This window comes from Heteronotia binoei, chromosome 1, assembly GCF_032191835.1.
Source record: "Heteronotia binoei isolate CCM8104 ecotype False Entrance Well chromosome 1, APGP_CSIRO_Hbin_v1, whole genome shotgun sequence".
Taxonomy (NCBI): domain Eukaryota; kingdom Metazoa; phylum Chordata; class Lepidosauria; order Squamata; family Gekkonidae; genus Heteronotia; species Heteronotia binoei.
The window spans coordinates 239,167,716-239,188,860 of NC_083223.1; the positions used below are offsets into that span (position 1 = coordinate 239,167,716).

At 42.1% G+C, this 21,145-nt stretch overlaps 1 protein-coding gene across 4 annotated transcripts in view; it reads right to left on the reverse strand.

The window, feature by feature from the left end:
• Window positions 1-4,692: 4,692 nt before the first annotated feature.
• Window positions 4,693-21,145, reverse strand: part of XPO1 (exportin 1) — a 54,927-nt gene continuing 38,474 nt past the window's right edge. For all 4 annotated transcript variants that reach the window (XM_060249813.1, XM_060249792.1, XM_060249802.1 and 1 more), the window contains 13 exons: window positions 20,969-21,107; window positions 20,177-20,358; window positions 16,086-16,242; window positions 15,028-15,191; window positions 14,417-14,551; window positions 13,136-13,319; window positions 10,383-10,489; window positions 10,093-10,287; window positions 7,986-8,154; window positions 7,249-7,383; window positions 6,982-7,141; window positions 6,801-6,897; window positions 4,693-5,737 (listed from right to left, as the gene is read on the reverse strand). In XM_060249813.1, coding sequence (XP_060105796.1) covers window positions 5,591-5,737; window positions 6,801-6,897; window positions 6,982-7,141; window positions 7,249-7,383; window positions 7,986-8,154; window positions 10,093-10,287; window positions 10,383-10,489; window positions 13,136-13,319; window positions 14,417-14,551; window positions 15,028-15,191; window positions 16,086-16,242; window positions 20,177-20,358; window positions 20,969-21,107 — 1,971 coding nt within the window. In that variant the 3' untranslated portion in view covers window positions 4,693-5,590. The remainder of the gene's footprint in view (window positions 5,738-6,800; window positions 6,898-6,981; window positions 7,142-7,248; window positions 7,384-7,985; window positions 8,155-10,092; window positions 10,288-10,382; window positions 10,490-13,135; window positions 13,320-14,416; window positions 14,552-15,027; window positions 15,192-16,085; window positions 16,243-20,176; window positions 20,359-20,968; window positions 21,108-21,145) is intronic.

A 21,145-nucleotide genomic window follows, 5' to 3' on the forward strand; every position in this document is an offset into this window, starting at 1 on the left:
GGAACGACGGCTTCGTTGTGATCCTCTCGAATCCGAGCATTTATGCCTGGAAGGAGAGCGTGAACGGTGTCGGCCTTGACGAGACACCCTCGAAATCAAGTGGCGATGTCTTGAACTTGAGTGGCTGTGACGACCTGAACACGATTGGGTACGGCTAGAGCATAAACGAGACCTCTGAAGCGGAGCACTATGAGAAGTAGTGCTATGCGAAGTAAACTGGGCAGGTCTAAGTAGAAGACGCCGAGGAGAATGGCGCAAGGGAGACATATTTGGTACCTCTCGAAACCAGACAAATCTTTGTTTCCACTGTCGAGGAGAGCGGAGTATCAGATCGGTATTGAAGGCCCAATGTGGCGGAATCAAGAGCCTTATAGTAGCTGCAGCTGACAGTAGTGCATCGGTATCGAGGGTCTCTGTATCAGGAATCACAATGACAGCGAATGAGTCTAGAGGAGCCGTCAAAGTCGAGAGTCCTGATGAAATTGGTAGCGGTGCAGCAGTTGTTGTAGAAGTCGAGGTTGTCGCAATCAAGGCTGTAGAAGTCGGAGCCGAATAAATCAAAGTCGTAGAGGTCAACAGAATCGAAATCGTAGAGATCGAAGCTGTCGATGTTGTTGTGTAGAGGCAATTTCTGGTATCTTGGCTGGACCCTTCGGTGGCGTAGGCCAATGCCTGTCCTTGTAATGCTTCTTTTTCTGTGAAGCAGCTGACAAAGCCGAATCTCCCTGCTCCTTTTGGGAGAGAGGTGGCGAAGAGGTCGAAGCAGACGAACGAGGCATCAAGGAGAGTTCAAGTAAATGGCTTTGAAGACGAGCAGCTCTATTTTTTCGCGTCTGTTTGCCAAATCCTTTACAATGGGCACAAGTCTCGACTTTATGTCCCTCTCCTAAGCACAGGAGGCAATACGAGTGGCCGTCTGTGGAAGGCCACTTTAGGCACCTTTTTAAAAAGGTGGTGGTCCCCTTTTTGTCTGCCAGGGTGAGAAGGTTGAAACGCCTGGGACTCTTTAGCTTGGAGAAACGTCGACTGCGGGGTGACATGATAGAGGTTTACAAGATAATGCATGGGATGGAGAAAGTAGAGAAAAAAGTACTTTTCTCCCTTTCTCACAATACAAGAACTCGTGGGCATTCGATGAAATTGCTGAGCAGACAGGTTAAAACGGATAAAAGGAAGTACTTCTTCACCCAAAGGGTGATTAACATGTGGAATTCACTGCCACAGGAGGTGGTGGCGGCCACAAGCATAGCCACCTTCAAGAGGGGGTTTAGATAAAAATATGGAGCAGAGGTCCATCAGTGGCTATTAGCCACAGTGTGTTGGACTGGATGGGCCATCGGCCTGATCTAACATGGCTTCTGTTATGTTCTTAAGGGAACAAAAAGAAAGTCACTCACAAAGGGTCCTTTTTTTTTGTGGAGAGATGACGACAGAAGAACAATGATGAAGAGAAGAAAAACGACAATGGAAACGCTGAGGTGAGGAGCCAGGTGCAATGAGGTCTGGTAAGGGCGGTGGCAAAAAAGAAACTGAGCAGGAGGTGGACTCCTCCCCCGTTCTAGGCATGCACACTGTGAGCCTGCTCCCCAAGGCAGGAGGAGCCCGCCAAAAACACGCTACGCTGCTATTGGGAGTTCTCCGAGGTCGGATTCGAGCAAAGGGCACGAACCCATGTGTGTAGACTGCACAGGGACCATGAAGATCCTTCCAGCACCTCTTTTGTCACCTTACATTAGGGGAAAGCACTATGGTGAGTTGAACAGATCTACATGAGGGGAAGGCTCCTTGTGACAGGGGAAAGAACTGAATTTAGTAGAACTGTGATCCTGTTGTTTTCATTTTGTCAGCCTCTTTACTAGGATTGAGATTTAGTACCACAAAAAACAAAACAGGATATGGGATCAGAGAGACATTCATGGCAGCCTATCTTTTGTCAGTCCCAAGTGAATTAGGAATCTAAATATTACGGTACAATCCATGGCTGGTGGGTGGTCCATTTTAAAGAACTGCTGCCAGGGTCTGATCCTGATGGTGCCTCAGGTGCAATGGGACCAGATCTCCTCTTGCATACCTTTTCAAGGGCTGAAACATTCATATGCTTCCCACTACTGTTTTGGCCCTTGGAAATGTGTGTGGGAGGAGGTAAATTAGTATTGAGCTGGTGCTATTCAATTTATTTGTGAAAGATTTGGAACTGGGATTGAGCAGTGCACTGGTCAAGTTTGTAGAAGACGCAACATTTTTTTCAGGATGGTGAACCAAGGCTGTGATTTCTGCAAACTGGGTGAGTGGGCCCCTGTGCAAGCACCAGTCATTTCCGACTCTGCGATGACATAGCTTTCACAACATTTTCACGGCAGACTTTTTACAGGGTGGTTTGCCATTGCCTTCCCCAGTCATCTACACTTTCCCCCCAGCAAGCTGAGTACTCATTTTACTGACCTTGGAAAGATGGAAGGCTGAGTCAACCTGGAGCTGGCTACCTGAACCAGCTTCCACTGGGATCGAATTCAGGTCCTGAGCAGAGGGCTCCAACTACAGTACTGCAGCTTTACCACTCTGTGCCACAGGGCTCTTATAAAGTTCAATGTAGGTAAATGTAAGCTGATGCACCCTGGAACAAAAAATCCCAACTTTAAATATATATGCTACTGAGGTCTGAACTTGTTGAGACTGAGGGAGAAAGAGACATTGATGTCAGAGTACAGGGGTGGGGAACCTTTTTTCTGCCAAGGGCCATATGGATATTTATAACATCATTCGCAGGCCATAAAAAATTATCGATTTAAAAAAGAGTGCTCCACCAAGGGATAATGATTCAGGCCAGCAAAATTAATGCATATAATTGTTTTTCTATTTGAAGTCATGTGGGGAGAGCCTAATCTGGTGCACACACACACACCTGGTCTGCCACCCTAGGCAAATGCATAGGTCCAGGGGTTTTTTGTAGGAAAAACCCAACAGGAACTTAGTAGCATATTAGATCACATCCCCTAATATTAACATATTAGGTCACACACTCATTAACATAGTAGGCCAAACCATCTGGGATAATCAAGAGCAAACTGAACTGTGACAGTAACTTTTCCAGGCCCTGCAGCAATTCTGGCCGGCCAGCCAGGCCCCAGGGAGGCTGCCGAACAGTACATCTGGGCCCTGTGATCTCTACCTAGCCCTGGGGAGACTGCTGCACAGCGCAGCTGGGCCTCATGATTCTCGCTGGCCAGCCAGCCCCAGGGAAGCTGCCACATGGCTCAGTTAGGTCCAGCAATCCCCAAGGGCCACACCAAGTGACCTGAAGGGCCATATACAGCCCTCGGGACAGAGGTTCCCCACCCCTGTCATGGTAGATAGCTCAATGAAAACGTCAGCTTAATTGTGCTGCATCTATGGCATGGCCTCATTTGGAATACTGAGTACAATTCTGGTCAGCAATTCTCAAAAAGGACATTGAAGAGCTGAAAAAGTAGATCAGACAAAAGGAACTCTTCGGAGTGGAGGGTGGGATATAAATCCAATAAAGGAAAGTTTCTCCTTACATCCCTACACAGACTTCTGGTCATAGCCTTTTGTGGCCTTATGGGATTTCTGCAGAGCATAGTCTGCTTTTTTGTCCAATCCATCCTTTATGAGTCCAACAAACCAAGGATGGCTAAAATCACTAAGAGCCAGCATGGGTTTCTCAAGAACAAGTAATGTCAGACTAATCTTATCTCTCTCTCTTTTAAGTTACTACCTTGCTGGATCAGGAGAATGCTGTAGACATGGTTTATTTTTATTTTGGTAAGGCTTTGAATAAGTGTCCACATACTATTCTTGTTGACAAATTGGTAAACTGTGGTTCAGATCTTATTACTGGTAGGTGGATCCTAGAAAGGTCTGCACACTCACTAGTTAACACAAAATGTTCACATCCTCCACCAACACTTGGAAACCAAGCAGTCTACAAAAGCTGCTCATGTTGTTGGGTAAATATATAAAGGACCTGAATGTATGTGCATTTTACTTCTAATGGACATTAACCACAATAATTTTTATCTTTTGGTTCTCACTATATGAATCCACTTAGCAAGCAAGCCTATGGCACCCACCTTTGCAAACACAATGTGTTTCAACAAGCCATGGCAAAAGCCTTCATTGGCCAGTAACACCTGCCATTAATTCATACCAAAAAAACTGTGCAAATCTCTAAATACAATATTCTGTTTAAACAGAGGAGTTTCATGTAGCACCTTCAGCCCTGAAGGAACAACAAATGCACAATACAACTAATTAATTACGATACTCAAGTTTTATATAAAAGATTAACACTAATAATCTACCCTTATTTTCTCTAACAACAGCACAGGATTTTTTTTTCTTTTTAGATTTGTGACACAGTCCTGGGACTGCAGGCAACATAGATGCCAGCTGTTCCAGGGAAACCAAGACAAACAGACTGGAGTTAGATACACAGAGCATTCTGGAAAAAATGTTAAGTAAAGGTAACATTGATACTGCCAAGTGGGTTTTTTTGTTTTTGGTCATTTTATACACTGCTTGAGAAGAGCTACACACGCTTGGGAGAAAAAATATATAACATGGCAATGCTGGACAGGCCATGTATGGATTTTCTTCACCTACTCTGCTTGAACACTAAAGGCGATCAGAACACTTTAATCCAATGAAAGAATAAAGCCAAAGAAAGGAAAATAAATGTAAACCAAGTTTATTTCGCTTTTTAAGTAGTGTTCTTAAAGCACTACAGCATGGTAAACAATGTAAATTAGTAGAAGTCATCTCAAAAGCCAGAGTTCTTCTTTTAATGAGCTTGTTAAAAAGATGCAGCCTATTCTAACAGGATAAATATTTTAACCATTTCACTTCGAGTTAATGAAGGCTCACAAATGAGCAACACTCCTCATTGAGGAAAACAAAAAGCTGTTGTCGACAAAGCGACAGCACACACACAAAAACAAAAGAACTGTGTAAAAATAACTAACTGTACTGTGTTCCCATAACTTTTTCCCAAGTTGCTTTACAATGGGATGATATGCACACATGATCTTGCTGCAAACTTGCCATACGACTTGCAAATACCGGTATGCCTAGCCTTGCCACTCAGCCTCAAAGCTGCTCTTGTCTGATGACGTACCACCCATCCTCTATTCCTTAACAATTAATCTGACGGATTTACTCATTAACCTTTTCTTCTAGACCGCAGGGCAGGCTAGAAAGAAAGTGATCCCTAATTAAAAAAAATCTGTGTTCTAACTGGAAAAATGTATAATTTTTGCAATAGACTTTACAAGTTATATGTTTTGCCTCTTTTACCCTTAGCCACAAAATGGGCATGAAGTGTTTTATTTTAAAATGCCTTAATTCTCAACTTCATGCAAATCTAAATAAAGATGACCAAAACAAAAAAGCTTAAACAATGGAAGGATATTTCACAGAAAATTTCTTATACAAAAACACATAAGAAAAAAGGGCCACTAGGTGACATCTTAAATTTACAAATTGGCATCATTTTGGTCAACAAATATCCGAGTCCTGTTTTCTTCTACAACAAAGCAGCTGTACAGAAAGAAAACAGTATAACTGGTTATTTTTAATCACACATTTCCTCAGGAATTTCATGTGGATTAAGGATGCCAGGGACAGACATCTGAAGTTTGTGTTTCTCCTCCTGAGCCTGTCGAAGAGCTGTTTCTCTTTCTTCCAGGAATAAGTCAGATGTGTCTTCACCAGCAAACTCCTGAAGAAATAAAAAGGTTTATAGAAACCAAGATAATCCAAACACAGTGAAAGATTTCAAAGTCCACCCCCCCCAGAAGAGTGTGTTGTAAAATTTAAAGTCCTATGAAAACTTAAGTTGTACACCATTTAAAGAATCCACATGTACAAATATTTGAATGTTAAGTAACAGCTACTGTAAATTTTAGAGGACAGACATTCCAGTTGGTACAGAGCCCCCCTCCCAACTGGTATACTGCTGCTGGTGACCTCTGTTCTCTTTCTACATTTACCACCCTCAGATTTCTGGTTCCTGACTGCCCTTTTATGACTGGAACACTTTCCTTGAAACCAAGCTACATTTGCATCAACTGTCTTCTCTCCATGTCAGTTTAGACTGCAACCTCTTTTACTCCCAAAACTTCTTCAAGGAGCTCAAACCAGCTTACATAACTCCTCAATTTCAGCTATTTTTATGACTTTGTCATGTAGGGAAGGCAGAAAGAGAATGCTTTGAGTCCAAGCTCACCCAATGAATTTGGGGAGGATGGCAATTTGGGAAATAATTTTTTCCCCATCCATGTCGTCTTCTCATTTTAGCTTTTTGTGTTACTTAGTTAAGCATCAAGTACACTAATGATGCCACACAAAAAGATCTTCAAGTGGTATTGATATAAACTTTCAAGATACAGTATGATTTCCACTCTGTCTCCTGTTTTGTATTTGCTTCTATGAAGTCTCCCTGCATGTGCAGTCTAAGAACCAAACTAGTGTAGGAGATGCTGCCAGTATTTACCAATATGGGAAACATTCTTGGGAGCAGAAAAAAGTTTACAAAAACAAATCACTGCTTTTGGATTAGTCTGCTACTAGCTGGGTGATATTAGTTAACAGAACATGAAACAGATCAGAGACTACTGGCCAGGTTTTAACAATGAAACATTGCTTAGTCTATGCCAGTCTTGCAGAGGTTTTCAGAACAAAGTTCAGTGGTACTTTTAAGATCAACATAGTTTAATTCTGGTTATACATTTGCATGTGCATTTCTTCAGATGACAGACTGAAAAGGAAAATTCCAGACATACCTTTATCTGCACCAGGAAGTCCCTAAGGTGTTCCTTGAAAGCAGGAATATCCTGATTTAAACTGAAGAGTCCTGTTACGAACAGTTTAACCTGTGCACTACGATTTAACACACAGGAGAGCCAATTAGTATGACAGCATTTATGAAAACTGTGCTAGGACTTCAGATATTAACACACTTACTCTTGCAGATGAGGAAATGCAGATTTAAGGAGATTAGCAACATACTCCTGAATAAACATTTGGTTGTTCACTGGATTTCCAGGGTTTAGAGGAGTACTTATTTTTCCTTCTTCTACTAAGTTGAACATGTATGCAAGAATTGATGCATGCATCGTCAAACCTGGTTGAAAAACACAAGAGCAACATTTAGACCTTGAACAAACATTTCTGTTGACTGTAGTCCAGGGAGGTCATACAGCTCTCTCTTCCCCTTTCTATAATTCTTACCAGCAGTGTGAGATGTGTCCGTTACAACAGAGAAAATGTGTTGAAGAATATCACAGAAATAAGTCTGATAAAAACTCTGAGCAGCAGCTTCTTCTTGTGCAACATTTTGTAAGAGAGTATAGAGAATCTGAAGGCCTGGGAGAAGAAGAAGAAGAAGATGAAGAAGATATTGGATTTCTATCCCGCCCTCCACTCCGAAGAGTCTCAGAGCGGCTCACAATCTCCTTTACCTTCCTCCCCCACAACAGACACCCTGTGAGGTGGGTGGGGCTGGAGAGGGCTCTCACAGCAGCTGCCCTTTCAAGGACAACCTCTGCCAGAGCTATGGCTGACCCAAGGCCATGCTAGCAGGTGCAAGTGGAGGAGTGGGGAATCAAACCCGGTTCTCCCAGATAAGAGTCCGCACACTTAACCACTACACCAAACTGGCTCCAGGTGAGACTATTGAACACCAAACTGGCTCCAGGTGAGACTATTGAAGCACAAAAGACTCCAGGTGAGACTATTGAACAGCCTGGTATAATTGCTACAGGTTTAGATATTGGATATTCCACTGGTACAAGAGGGAGATATACAATAGTGGAAAGTCAAATCATGAAACAGAGCAGGAAACAGACATGAATCTGAAATTGCCGGCTTCAATCTACAAGCCAGTATACTTTGGGTAGAGTAAACTGCAGAATTCAACAATTCCTGTTCAGGCATAGAAGTTTAGGAAACAAACAGGATTTATTCACCTGTATCTGCAACATTTCTCATAGTGTGCTTGAAAGCCCAAATTATAGAGTCCAGTACTAGCTTGAACTGTGCAGGTGGAATGGCCAGGAATGCTGGGAAGCAATGAGAGTTTACTGCTTGTAGTAATAAGAAAAAGTTTGTTCTGTGTTCAGGATACTCTTCAAAGTCCTAACAGCCGGAGAAAAAAGAACAGAAAATCATACTCTATTTTTTTCACATATATATACACTGCTCTGGCAGACAAGGGGTAGCATTCATAATATTCTCCTATGCATAGCTATACCAAAAAATCTTGTCCTCAAAACAATAGCAATTTGTTTAAGAGACAATAGCCCTCACTGAAAACTAGTTTCAATGCAAGCTGAGGTTTAGTGTGCAGTGATGTCCTCACAATACTATTAGGGATGGCCACAAACCACAGTTTGAGCACTAACTGGGCTGGTTCACTTGGTCATGTCATTCCTGAACCAAAAATGAACTGCCTTTTCCCCATGCTGGTTCATTTTTGCGGTTGTTCTCCAGTCTAGCGCAGACTCACATTCCTAGGCAACACTTGGGGTGGACTCATGGAGAGCCCTAGAAACACCCAAAGCAGTTGTCCATAGCTTGACTGGCAGCTCTGAGAGTCAACCATAGGGCTCCCATTCTGCTCTATGGGAACATATTAGTATAATACCACACCCTGCCTCAGCAGTTAGTTCAGTTGTTTGCTGAATGGCTGATTTAGGGGAGCCTTTCAGAGACTCCTTTTTTACCCCACACAGTAGTACAATTTTTTAAACACCTCTCCCAGCTGGGAAGGTTTTCCATGCTGCTGTTTCAGGGACCAAACCTGAAGCTAGAGCTGAGATTTCCTGGAGGCTCCTGCTTTGGAGGGCTATAACTTGGACATCCCAAATCCAATCTTTGCCAAACTTGGAGGGCTGGTGGAAGAGAGACTGTTGAAGACTTTCCATGAGTTTGGCATCTCTAACTTGCAAAGGGGCTGTTCTACCACCTCCCAAATCAAATGAACCAAGAACCAGTTCAGGAAATCAAACAAAATACAAACCAACATGAAACACTGGTTCAGGCAATCAAATGAACCATGAACCAACGTTTTCCCAGTTAATGCCCATCCCTAGTAACTATACAAGTTAACATTTACTGATACTTAAAAGACAGTTAACCATACTTACTTCAATGGACTCAGGTATGATTCCAAGAACACCTAGTACACCATTATTTTAGACACTTGGCAGTATATGACAGAACACATTTAAACATTATTTGAGCCTCATTTCATCCACATTTTACAATTATATCCTTTAAGTTTCAGTACATGAGGTTGTAAAACATCATGGGGGGGAAAATCCCTGGTCTGTCCCAAAACATCTTCACTCAGCTTAATCTTCTGTTGTGTTAACTTCCACTCAGACAAGGTTGTTTTTAGAGACAGGCACCCTATACAATTTTGCACATTGCTGCAAGTGTGTCTTTTACAGAAAGGCAAAATTAAGAATATACTGGGGTTAGGTTACTCTTCTTAGATCGGAACTTAGCCTGTTCCTTCTCCTCAGAGGAAAGGATAGCATCCTGTCAGATGTGTTCCCCACTGGATCTGGAGCCAGAGCTAAGCTCCAATTTCCTTTTCCTTCACTGGGTGGGAATTCCCACTCTAGCCTTCTGAAGTCTGAGAAGAAAGGTCTTAAAATGTAACAAACCACTAAAAAATATACATCTATCTTCACTACAGATAGGAGTTAGGTAGGGCAGGATACCTTCCTAAGTTGGCTGGAAATAAGTGAGATGGGGAGAAATGAATATAGCAGATCTACCAGCTATGCCTATATCAGAGCACTGGCTTGTTTGATCTTGGATACTGAAACCCCATAAAACTCACTAATTGGTATTTTTACTGGGCAGAGAAGAAGGGTAGTAGTAGTGCTAATTGCAGGAAGGACAACTGAGGCATCTAGTCCTCCCACTCCAATGTTCCAACAGCTGTGCCTATCCACACAAACATATCCAACTGAACATAGCAGAATGCCTGCACAAACTGGATACATCTACAGAAGAGCTTCAGCATTAAAAAGAGTAGAAAGATAACTATTTCTATAGTATTACCTTATTGATCATATTTAACGTGCATTCAAAGACAGCATCAAATATCTGAGGTATTTCAGCAGTAATATGTCCCCCCAGTTTGTTTACTATGATAGCCATTGTACTAAGTACTTCAGGCTCCCTGGCAGCTGGAACATTCCTCTGGTAATCAATAAGAACTGCATCCAGCAAAGGTGGAACAAAGTTTTCAGCTACCTAAAAAGACACACAAAAAATGTTTTAAACATAAGATTCAAGTTAATGTAACAGTAGTTTGTTGAGGCTGCTGCATTTTACAAGTTCACACTTACCATCTGAGGATCATTGGATCGGCTCACCCAGCCAGAAATTAATTTTAATGTTTCCCTTTTTACTGTTCTCATACTTCTGATCAGTGGCTGCTTTGTAACCATCTCACCTGCAAGTATTTGACAATAGTCAACAACAGAGACTTCTAAGAATCAAGTAATATTGCAGAGAGACCACAGTTTGACATGGGATCACCAACAGTCTTAAAAGTCAACTTTGCTTTCAGGCATAAACATTTTGCAGCTTCATTCTGGTGCAAAGTGTTCTCAGCCTTCATAACATTAACTCAGCCTTCATAATATTAAACAGGGTTTTGAAATTTGCTTCATTTCCTCCATTCCCTCAAATAGGATGGTACTTACATCCTCTGCAAAAACCAAGCTCTCTTCTCTGGCTGCAGGATGTGTAGAAACACTCTTCCTAATGGCTTTTAGCAAGGTTTGTAAAGTGACTATTTCAGAGGGCATGTTATCACCCAATGGTGTTTTCGGTCCACTGAGAGCCAGTATGGTACAGTGCAGAGTGTTGGGCTAGACCCTAGGAGATTCAGATTCAAATCCCCCTTATGCCCTGAAGCCTACTTGACTGACCTTGTGCCAGTCACTACTGCAGCAAGCCTCACCTCAGAGTTTCTGTGAGGATGAAATAGGGAAGAAAGATCACATGTGCTCTCCTGAGCTTCTTGGGAGACAAAAACAGGACAAAAATACACTACCTAGATTTGTTTGGTCAATTTTAAATTGAGTTTAAAATATGAGACTACAGATGTATATCAAAAATAAAAATCTTCCTCATGCAAGTCTACTCAAATAAGCAATGTCCACAAAAACAAATGACACAAAATTAACTGGTATTCCTTCCATACTTTTTATTTACAGTGGTATTTACGGCAAGCTTCCACAAATCTGTTCTGATTCTTAGATTGGTCTACATTTTTAATGTTATGTAAACTATGTAGAGCAGAAACTGGAAAGGTGAACATACATTTAAAACAAGCAGCAAACCAGAGATATCAGTTACATGTGCACAGACTGTCAAAGGAAACCTAGTGATTTCCAAATGAGCCATACACTTTAACCATCTGCAATTCAATATGGAAAGATTATAATTTTCAAGGAAATTTCTTTAATTTAGTAAGTTATTATTTCTTTTTTAACACTAAACCATGCTTTTTAAATGTGCAGCCACTAGATTCTAGGTTAATTTCATGTCCTTCAAAAGTTTTCCTGACCATAGCACGCAACATATCAAGGGCATGCTTACCTCATGGACTGAACACATCACACTCATAATTCTCTCATCTTTTAATTCTACTCTAACCCAGTCTTTTGTTCTGTTCTTCAAATGATAATCACTTGGGCTTCTCCCACCACAAGACTAGCCAAAATTTTCCACTGGTGAAAAACAGAAGAAACCCCTTCAGACCACTGAAAAGGATAAGCTGAGGGATCATGAGAGCAGTGAGGACAAAAGCTACCTAAAATGGGAACTAAAGAGGGAGGAAATTGGGTGAGATTGAGGAGAAATGACGGAAGAATCCAATCTAACTGGCACTATTTAAAAATAGTCCAGAATGAAGGCATCAAGGTTGCCCAGAGGCATGGGCTTGGGTGTTATCAGTATGCGTATGACACCCAGCTCTATCTGATGAGGGACAGCGGGCCAAATGACATGGTGGTAGATCTTAATCTGGCTTTGCAAGCTATGGCTGGTTGGCTCAGGCAAAGCCCATTGAAATTGAATCCGGCAAAGACGGAGGTCCTGTTTCTGAGTCCTGGTGGACTGGAGGCAGGGCATCCTCTCCTGAGGGGCGCCTCTGGTGCCAACGCAGGAGGTTAGGATGTTGGAGTGCTCTGGGATACCTCCTTATCTATGGAGGCCCAGGTGTCAGCCACTGGCCTTTTACCATCTCCAGCCGACTGAGCAGTGGGTCCCCAACCTCAATCGCAGTGACCTGGCTACAGTGATTCATGCTTTGGTAACCTCTAGGCTGGATTACTGTAATTCTCTCTACATGGGGCTGTCCTTGACCCAAATCCAGAAGCTACAGCTAGTGCAAAATGCAGTTACAAGGACCCTTCTGGAGCTTCCCAAGTGGGAACATATCTGACCAACATTACAACAACCGCACTGGCTGCCTATAGCATACCAGGTTCACTTCAAGTTTTTGGTTCTCACCTTCAAGGCCCTATATGGCATGGGGCCAGCGTACCTGTGGGACTGCCTTTCCCCATATGTTCCCCAAAGAGCACTATGGCGAAGTTTGCAGCACTGTCTATGTTCCTAGCCCAAAGGATGTTAAGTTGGTCTAAACCAGAGCCAGGGCCTTCTCAGCTCTGGCTCCTAAACTATGGAATGAACTGCCGAAGGAGATCAGGGCCCTGCAAGATTTGCTACATTTCTGCATGGCCTGTAAAACAGGAACTTTCCTGGATGGGGATTGTTTATATTGACAAGACTACTAGCAAGAGTGCCCTAGTTCTCCTACTGGTGACACTAGTATAAGAAAATCTATGCTGATCCATGTCACATGGCCACTACTGTGGACTGTAGTTACAGAATACTGATGCGTGATTGCTTATAGTTAATATGGTCCATAATTTTAATGCTTTATTGTATTTTCTTGATGATACTGTAATTTTGATGCCACTTTAATGTAATTATGTAATATTATTGTTGGAAGCTGCCCCGCGCCATTTTTAGGAGGGATGGGGTATAAGCAGAAATAAAGATCGGTTATGTTAAAGATTCTTACCGTTTGCCTGAATAGCTGCAGAAATGTTTTCACTTAGGCACTTGTACACATTCAGCATATCCAAGTAGATTCTTCCCAGCTGAATCACAAATGGATGCCCAACAGCTTTACATGCTCTCACATTGGTTTTCAGAATGCTACCCAACTGTTTAACAGTTTCAGAGTCCTTCAGGATGTCAACGTTCTGTTGACAGAAATAAAGCTGATTGTATATATGACAAACACATAAGAGCTCTGCTGAATCAGACCAGTGATCCATCTAGTCCAGAATCGTGCACTGGCCAACCAGTTACATTGGAGCATCAACAGGACATAGAGGCTGAGGTCTTCCCCTAATGTTGCCTCCTGGCACTGGTATTCAAAGGTTTACCACCTCTGAATTAGGTGATTCCTTTTGGTCACCATGGCTAGCAGCCATTGATAGACCTATGTTTAATATGTCTGATACCCCTTTCATAGCTGTCTATGCCTATGGCCATCACTACATCTTCTGGCACCAAATTCTGCATTTTAATCATCCATTCAATAGAGTGCCATTTTCTTTGGTCTTGAATCTATTTGTCCATCATTTTCATTGGATGCCCCCAATTTCTAATTTTGAAAGACTGATCAAATTCTCCCTCTCTGTTACTCCATGTATAATTTTATAAACCTCTATCATGCCCCACCATCTGTTTTCTAAACAGAGAAGCCCTAGACTATTCCACCTTTCCTCATAGGGAAAAACTGCACACAGTATTCCAAATGAGGCTGCACTCGTACTAAAAATACAAGGGAAATTTGATATTGGCTATTCTATTTTCATTCTCTTTTCTAGAAAGCCTGAACATGGAATAGAGTTTTTTTGGGGGGAGGGGGGGTTTAACCACTGTAGCACACTGGGTTGACATTTTCATTGAACTATCCAATATGACCTCAAGGTGGTCTTTTCTTCTCAGCCTCAGCAAGTTCAAACCCACTGGCATAACCCTGAATTTTGGGATTTTTTTTTTGTTCCAATGTGCATCACTAAATGCTTACCTGCATTGAACTCTTCATTATCAGCCTTCGTTTTCACCATCCACTGCACTGCTAACTCCCAATTCCAGACCATACCATCCCTTGTGGGACTGTTGGCTTGCCTTTATTGAGAAAACCTGTCTACTTATTCCTAATACAGTTCATTCAGAAGCCAGAGACAAGATTTGCTAGAACTGACCTACGTATTTAAGTTAGCCTTCATTAGGACTGTTTCTTACATAATGCAACAATGCTTGCATGAAAAATGTAGCATCTCCTTACTTTTGTGGCCTGTTGAATTATGCTGTCCCATACTTGATTAGGGAGTAACATGTATTTCTCTATCAAATGCTCCTGTACTGTTTGGTCAGTCTGTGCTCCGATCATATATCCAACCGCTTCGTAGAAAGTATGTACCTAGTAACAAATATAGCACAACATATAGTTGAATAACCTGAAAATTCAAGAACAATCTTGGTAAATGGGTTTTTTTTTTTTTCAAATTCAGACTGTTCTAAAAATAAATGGTTTCAGCCATGATTGTCTACTCAATTATATAGTTCTACAATATCATGGGCAGCCTGTTTAGAACTCAAAATCAATAGGCTATATTCAATCCTGGTATGTTTTAATCTCAAGGATGAACTCATCCTAGCCAGCCAGTCTGAGTCACACTTTCCCCATTCATGCATATTGCCATGATTACTACAAAAACAATTATTTCCCATTCATAATGGATCCAATTTACTATTTTTAGACATTTATTATCAATACCTTATAAAGAACTTGGATAAAAGTTAATTAAGAAATTGGATTAATACTCTGCCCTATACTCAGAGTGGTTTACAATTTCCTTTCCCTTCCCCTCCCCACAATAGCAGAATTACACATACCTGCTGAGGCTGAAGATCACAAATGATTGTATTAATGCTGTTCAGGATTTCGTCAATGAATGGCATTACCTCTCCCACCTGGACTTGAACAAAATGACGGCGGCATTTCTGTGCTATTTTTATGAAAGTATCACAAGCCATATCCTGGACACCATCATGAGTTTCTAAGAGATCCAAATTGTGAAGATTATGTATTTCTCTCACTCCTATTTTTCTGTGTTGACATTGTTATATACAAGTTACACTGCTATATAAAAACTGCATTGCTATGTCTCATGTTGTTTTTTTTCGGGGGGGGGGGGTTGAATGGACTGCAGAAAAAAGAGAAATATAAAGCAACTTCCTATTTTCCTTTCCTAAATCTAAGCACCACCTTAAATAGCATATTTTACCAGCCCTAGATAATACCATCAGGACAAGGAATGTATGTCAGTATGAAACAGCTGTCTCAGAATTCTGGACTCTATTCAGCTACAGTGAATAAATGTATACATTATATATAACCTCACAAACATAACTGTTTCCCAAATCCCATTATTTCTGTATCAAATGGACTGTTTCCCAAAGAGGTTTGCATGCTGCAGGTAACAACCTACTGTTAACCCCCAACCCAAAAGCTGTCCAGCTCTTCTGCCTGGTGGAGCTCTTTGGCAGATACCATCCACCCCCTGTGGAACCTGATGTAGTTCCACAGAGCTTGCAAGGCAGAGATGTTCCCCAAGGCTTTTGGTTGAAGACACCAACAGGTACCATCTTGTCTGGCACTCCCCTCCCCCTCTTCCTTTCTTTTCCATCTATGAGTTGGTAACACAGTCTGAAATTCAAATTATTAATGTCATCTATGAAGTGTTTTAATTAATTTTAAATTGTTGGAAGTTTTTATTATAATATGATATATATTATTGCAGTCATTCATAGCTCATGAGTGCTCAGGGACTGAGGGATTTACAAATCTCAATTATAAATAAATAAATATTATAAATAGATAATAAATATTTCAATGCAAGTCACAAGGAAAAGTTAAGGTTCTAAAGAAAACGAATAGAACTTCAAATTACCATGCATGAATTCAAATAGCTTGCTAACCACAGTCTTCAGAAATTTCCAATGAGCTCTCAAAAATCGTGGATATTGCCCCACTATGTACATGATATTGGATGCGATAATAGCTTTATTATCTTTTCCACGTTTCTGCTCACAGAGTCCCAGAAGGTCCTACAAAAGAAAAACATTTAAGCAACAATGTGACAGTTCTCATGTTCAGTTATAATAAAAAACGTTAGTTATTGTGGTACTACATCATGAATAATATTTATAAGTTGTCTTTTATTAGCTAAATGAAAAAAATTCAATATACACAATGTACAAAATTGTTTATTCTTAATAAAATGTATGTTGTTTAGTACAAACCTTATGATTACAACCAATATAGCAATGTAACACTTTATAAACAAGATGTGTAAAAGGCACAAGTCCTGAGCCAAGACTCTAACCCAAAGATGTTGAACTTATTTGTTACGGGGCCGGATCTGACATGTCACTTAATTGGGCTGGGCATAAAATGCATGCCATAAGATGTAAAACAAAATCCCAGAAACAAACTTTATAAAGGTGTTTTCAGATGTTGAATTGCAATAGCCAGTAAATGACAATATCAGGCTTTATAGGCTTAGGTGTGATATGCAGAGGTGTAATTGGCAAGGAGATACCAGCGTTGGTAATGACACAGGAACCCTAGGTCTCAATTAGGGATGTGCATTCGGTTCGGCCGAACCGTATTTACAGCCGAATCAGTGCTGATTCGGCCACATACGGAATAGCCTACAGCCGACTTCCATAAGCACCCATTATACGGCAGCCGAATAGGCTCGCTGTGTAGTTACGAATAGCTATTCGTAAGCACACAGCTGTCAATTCAAAAGGCAGCAATTAGCTTCTGGAGCTTTAAAGGAGCTGCTTTGGCACCTTCAGTGGCCTCTTCCCGCCTCTGCCTTAACCTCCCTGGGATCAGGGAGGGGGGGGAGGGGGAAGAGGAGCCCCAGCAGCCAATCCAAAGCATGCATTTGCAAAATGCATTACAAATGCATGCTTTGAAGGGCTTTCTAAGGAGTCTTCCCTTCCTGGCTGACTCCTCCATGCTGTGTGTGGCTGGCTGGCCCTTCGCTTAAGCTGCAGCTCTCTCACTCAGACTTCCCTGGACTACAGAAGACAAGGTAAGACACTCTTTAGGTTCTTGTTTTTATTTATTGTTGGTAAAAGGACTTTTTTTAAAGACTTAGAGTCCCTTTACTTATCCAGATTTGGGTGGTGGTGGGGTAGCTTATTTGGGGGTTTCTGCTTGGGGAGGGGGCCTGGGGTGGGGGGGGGTTGCCAATTTGCCCATATCTTAATTTAGTGAGAGGACTTTTAAAAGTGCAGTGTCCTTTTACTTCTCCTGATTTGGGTGGCTTGGATTTCTTGGGGTTAGGGTGAAGGGTTTTTTTGGGGGGGGAGGGGGTGGCAAAGTTCCTGTATTGTTAAAAGTTAATTTTTTACTGTTTTAAAAGTATTCAGTGTTTGATTTGTTGCTGCTGTGCTGTGTTGTGCTGCTGCTGTTACTCTTTTCTTTGGGTGCTGGGGGGGGGGGGTGCTGTTTGGCCTAATTTCCATTATTTAAAAGGCCACTTTTGTCCCCCTTTTCTTGTTGGTGAAAAGGCCACTTTTTAACACTTGGCCTTTTGTGATTCTGCTGGTTTTGTTTTGGTTTTAAATTGCCTCGGGTTGGTGTGGGGGTTGGTGAGGGTGTGAGCTGGCATCTGGGTTTGCTGCAGCCAGGTCTGCAGAGCAAACCTTGAGCAGATTGTGTTTTGTGTGGCAGTGATGTTGCCAACTGGGTTTATATTGGTGCCAGGCCTGCAGGGTTCATAGATTAGATAGAGGGATGTAGTGCATTTGGGGCTTACAGAGATTCTCTGGTGTGAAGTTAGGTTTGGCTTTGGGTGCCCCAGGAATTGGACCCCCTGGTCCAATTTTTTTTTGGCCTTGTGGGTTTTGTGTGGGACAGTGCCCTGAAGCTGCACAGCAGTTTGGGGGGCTCTCCTCAAAACCTCCTGCTCCCCAGAGCCACTTTTCCTATGACAATTGCAGTGAGGAAGTGGCTCTAATTGGTTTTTTCTCACCATTGGGAGCAGTGTTCCTTTTGGGGTGCCCACAGATGGGTGCTGTCTTTTGGGGCCAGGGGGGTTGCATGCTGGGGAGTCCCCTGAAGCTGCCCTGCAGTTTTGGGGCCTCTCCCTCAAACCCCCCTCTGGCCAGAGCCACTTTCCCCACAGCAATTGTAGTGGAGGAAGTGGCTAATTGGGCTTTCCCCATCATTGTTGGCAATGGGCCTTTTGGGGAGCCCAAAGACAGGGACCCCCTGGCCCAATCTTTTTGGGACTTGGGGGGGTTGGAGGGGAAAGTCCCCTGTAGGTCCCCTGCAAATTTGGGGGCTCTCCCTCAAACCCCCTCCCCTCCAGGCGGCTTCAATTATACCCTATTTGCCATTGATTTCAATGGCCCATAGGGTATAATGATGGAATAGGGGCACCCTCTTTGGGTGCCCCTGGAATGGGATCCCCTGGCCCAATCTTTTTGGGACTTGGGGGGGTTGGAGGGGAGAGTCCCCTGCAAATTTGGGGGCTCTCCCTCAAACCCCCCCCCTCCAGGCAGCTTCAATTATACCCTATTTGCCATTGATTTCAATGGCCCATAGGGTATAATGATGGAATAGGGGCACCCTCTTTGGGTGCCCCTGGAATGGGATCCCCTGGCCCAATCTTTTTGGGACTTGGGGGGGTTGGAGGGGAGAGTCCCCTGCAGGTCCCCTGCAAATTTGGGGGCTCTCCCTCAAACCCCCCCCCCTCCAGGCGGCTTCAAATATACCCTATTTGCCATTGATTTCAATGGCCCATAGGGTATAATAGGGCCGTATATTCGGTAATAGCCTGCATCTACCGTATATGCGGCTATTCCGAATACGGTATTCAGTAGTGCATGGGGAATCCGAATTTTTTTTCCCCGTGTACTTCCGAATCCGTGTAATTTCGAATTTTTTTTTTTTGCACATCCCTAGTCTCAATTCCATCCAGGAGGATTCAGTCTAGGAGGAAAATACGAAGGATGGATGGACATAAGACTGACATTAAAACCCAGAACATTTAGTTGCTGGCCTTAGAGCAGAAGTGCTCTTACAAAGGAACTTCAAAGGGAGTTTAGAGAGTGCTAAATTGCAATTGATAATGAAGCTCAAGACCATGCATCCTCCAGGACTGAACTGAGACCTAGTTTTCCTGTCTCATTATCAATATATGCTATTATCATTTGGCATTTGAAATCACTCCATTCAAGTTATAAGGACCAATCCAAGCATTTTATTCCTAAGCAAGGTCTTTTTGGAAGAAAATCCAGATAAGAACAGAGAAATCCAATCTTCTTTTTAAAAAAACATTTTTTTTCAGAATAAGATAAAATAATTTCCTCAATGTAAACTGTGCTTGTCAGAAGAATCCATCCATTCACCCACCCACTGTTCCTTCCTCTGAAGTGTGTTTGCACACAAAAGCTTAAACCTGAAATAAAACATTGTTGGTCTTAAAGCTGCCATGACAATTTCTCTCTCTCTTCCCCAAAAGAAGAGGAACAGTCCCAAAGAATCAGAAACTGCGTGTGTATGAGGGGAAGGGCGTGGAAGATGGCAAGTGGTAGGAAACAGGAAGCAAAGAACCACTAAGGCAGCTGGGAAAAAAGCAAGATATGGTGTGGCTGCAGCAGCAGCCCTGGAAAAGGAAGAAGGAAGTTGCTCCTGGGACAGATTTGAGCCCTGCGCGATCCAGACTGCAAGCCATATGTTTGACACCTCTGAGCTAACCTCTCCAATGACAGTCTGACTAAACATTACCCTTCATACTGTTCACTAAGCCCCATTAAATGATTGCATTAGCTTTGCTCCTCTACCGACAGTGATTAAACAATTATTTCATCTCTAACCCCATGAACTTCTGGGGACAACTCCACACAAAACCTTAGTATATTCAGCTCCTGCACTTATTTAAAAATGCCTACTGGGCCTTATCATTCCTGAAAAAGTGGGATGTTTCCAAGAAAACCCAGGTCCTCAATTCAATCATACCTTTATTACTGTTACAAGAAATCTTTTCTCATCTTCTTCGTGCATTGCTCCACTAATTGAGCCTATAGCCCAACACAGAGTGTTTAGGTTTTTCCATGACCACTCGGTACCATTTACTTGATTGTGAAGTTTCTCTGTCATTATTCGTTCAGTGTCTGCGTAATCCAGATGAGTGAGGTAAACTGGAAGAATAAGGATTTACAAATCTGGTTATTCCTTTGACTAGACCATCTACTACACCATCCAACTGGCCCCCCAGCAATGACTGCCACTTCAGTTGGGGCCAATATTGTTGACATCTTGGGGCAACTTAGGCTGCCCATGATAATTACGCCTCAAGTGCTTATACCATCCATGCCATCTTAAACAATTGACTTAAAACAATTAAACCAATACATTAACTATTTTGATGTTTTATTGCTGGTTTTAATGTTTTAGGTTGTTGGAATGTGCCCTGAGCCCTTCACAGGAAAGTGAGAGCTATAAATAAATACAAAATAAATAAATAAATAAATAATTAGATTTCAGGGTAAATAAATAGTTGGCATCTCTTCCCCCACAGCACTCCCCTAGAGGTATTGAAGCTAGAGAGCTCTGCTGACAAAACACACACACACACACAAGTATCCCATCACAGCTAGATTCTAATAAGAACAGTGAAGACTTCTTTACCCTGAATTACACCAAGCAGAAGATTCATAATGGTAAATTAAGACAGTATTTATGAAATATGGTATTAAGTACAGAAGTGATGTGACAACTGCCATAAACTGTAATACAAAACAAACATACCTAGTGTTTCCCTCATGTTCTTGTATAAATTGATAGAATCCGTATCTTTCATGAATTCTCGGACAACTTCCCCTTGGTCATTTTCCACAACTAGCACTTCTTCTGGCTTTGCCATACGGCTAACCATCAACAGCCGAACCTATATTTAAGAAAAGTATCACCATGTTGTGGTACATG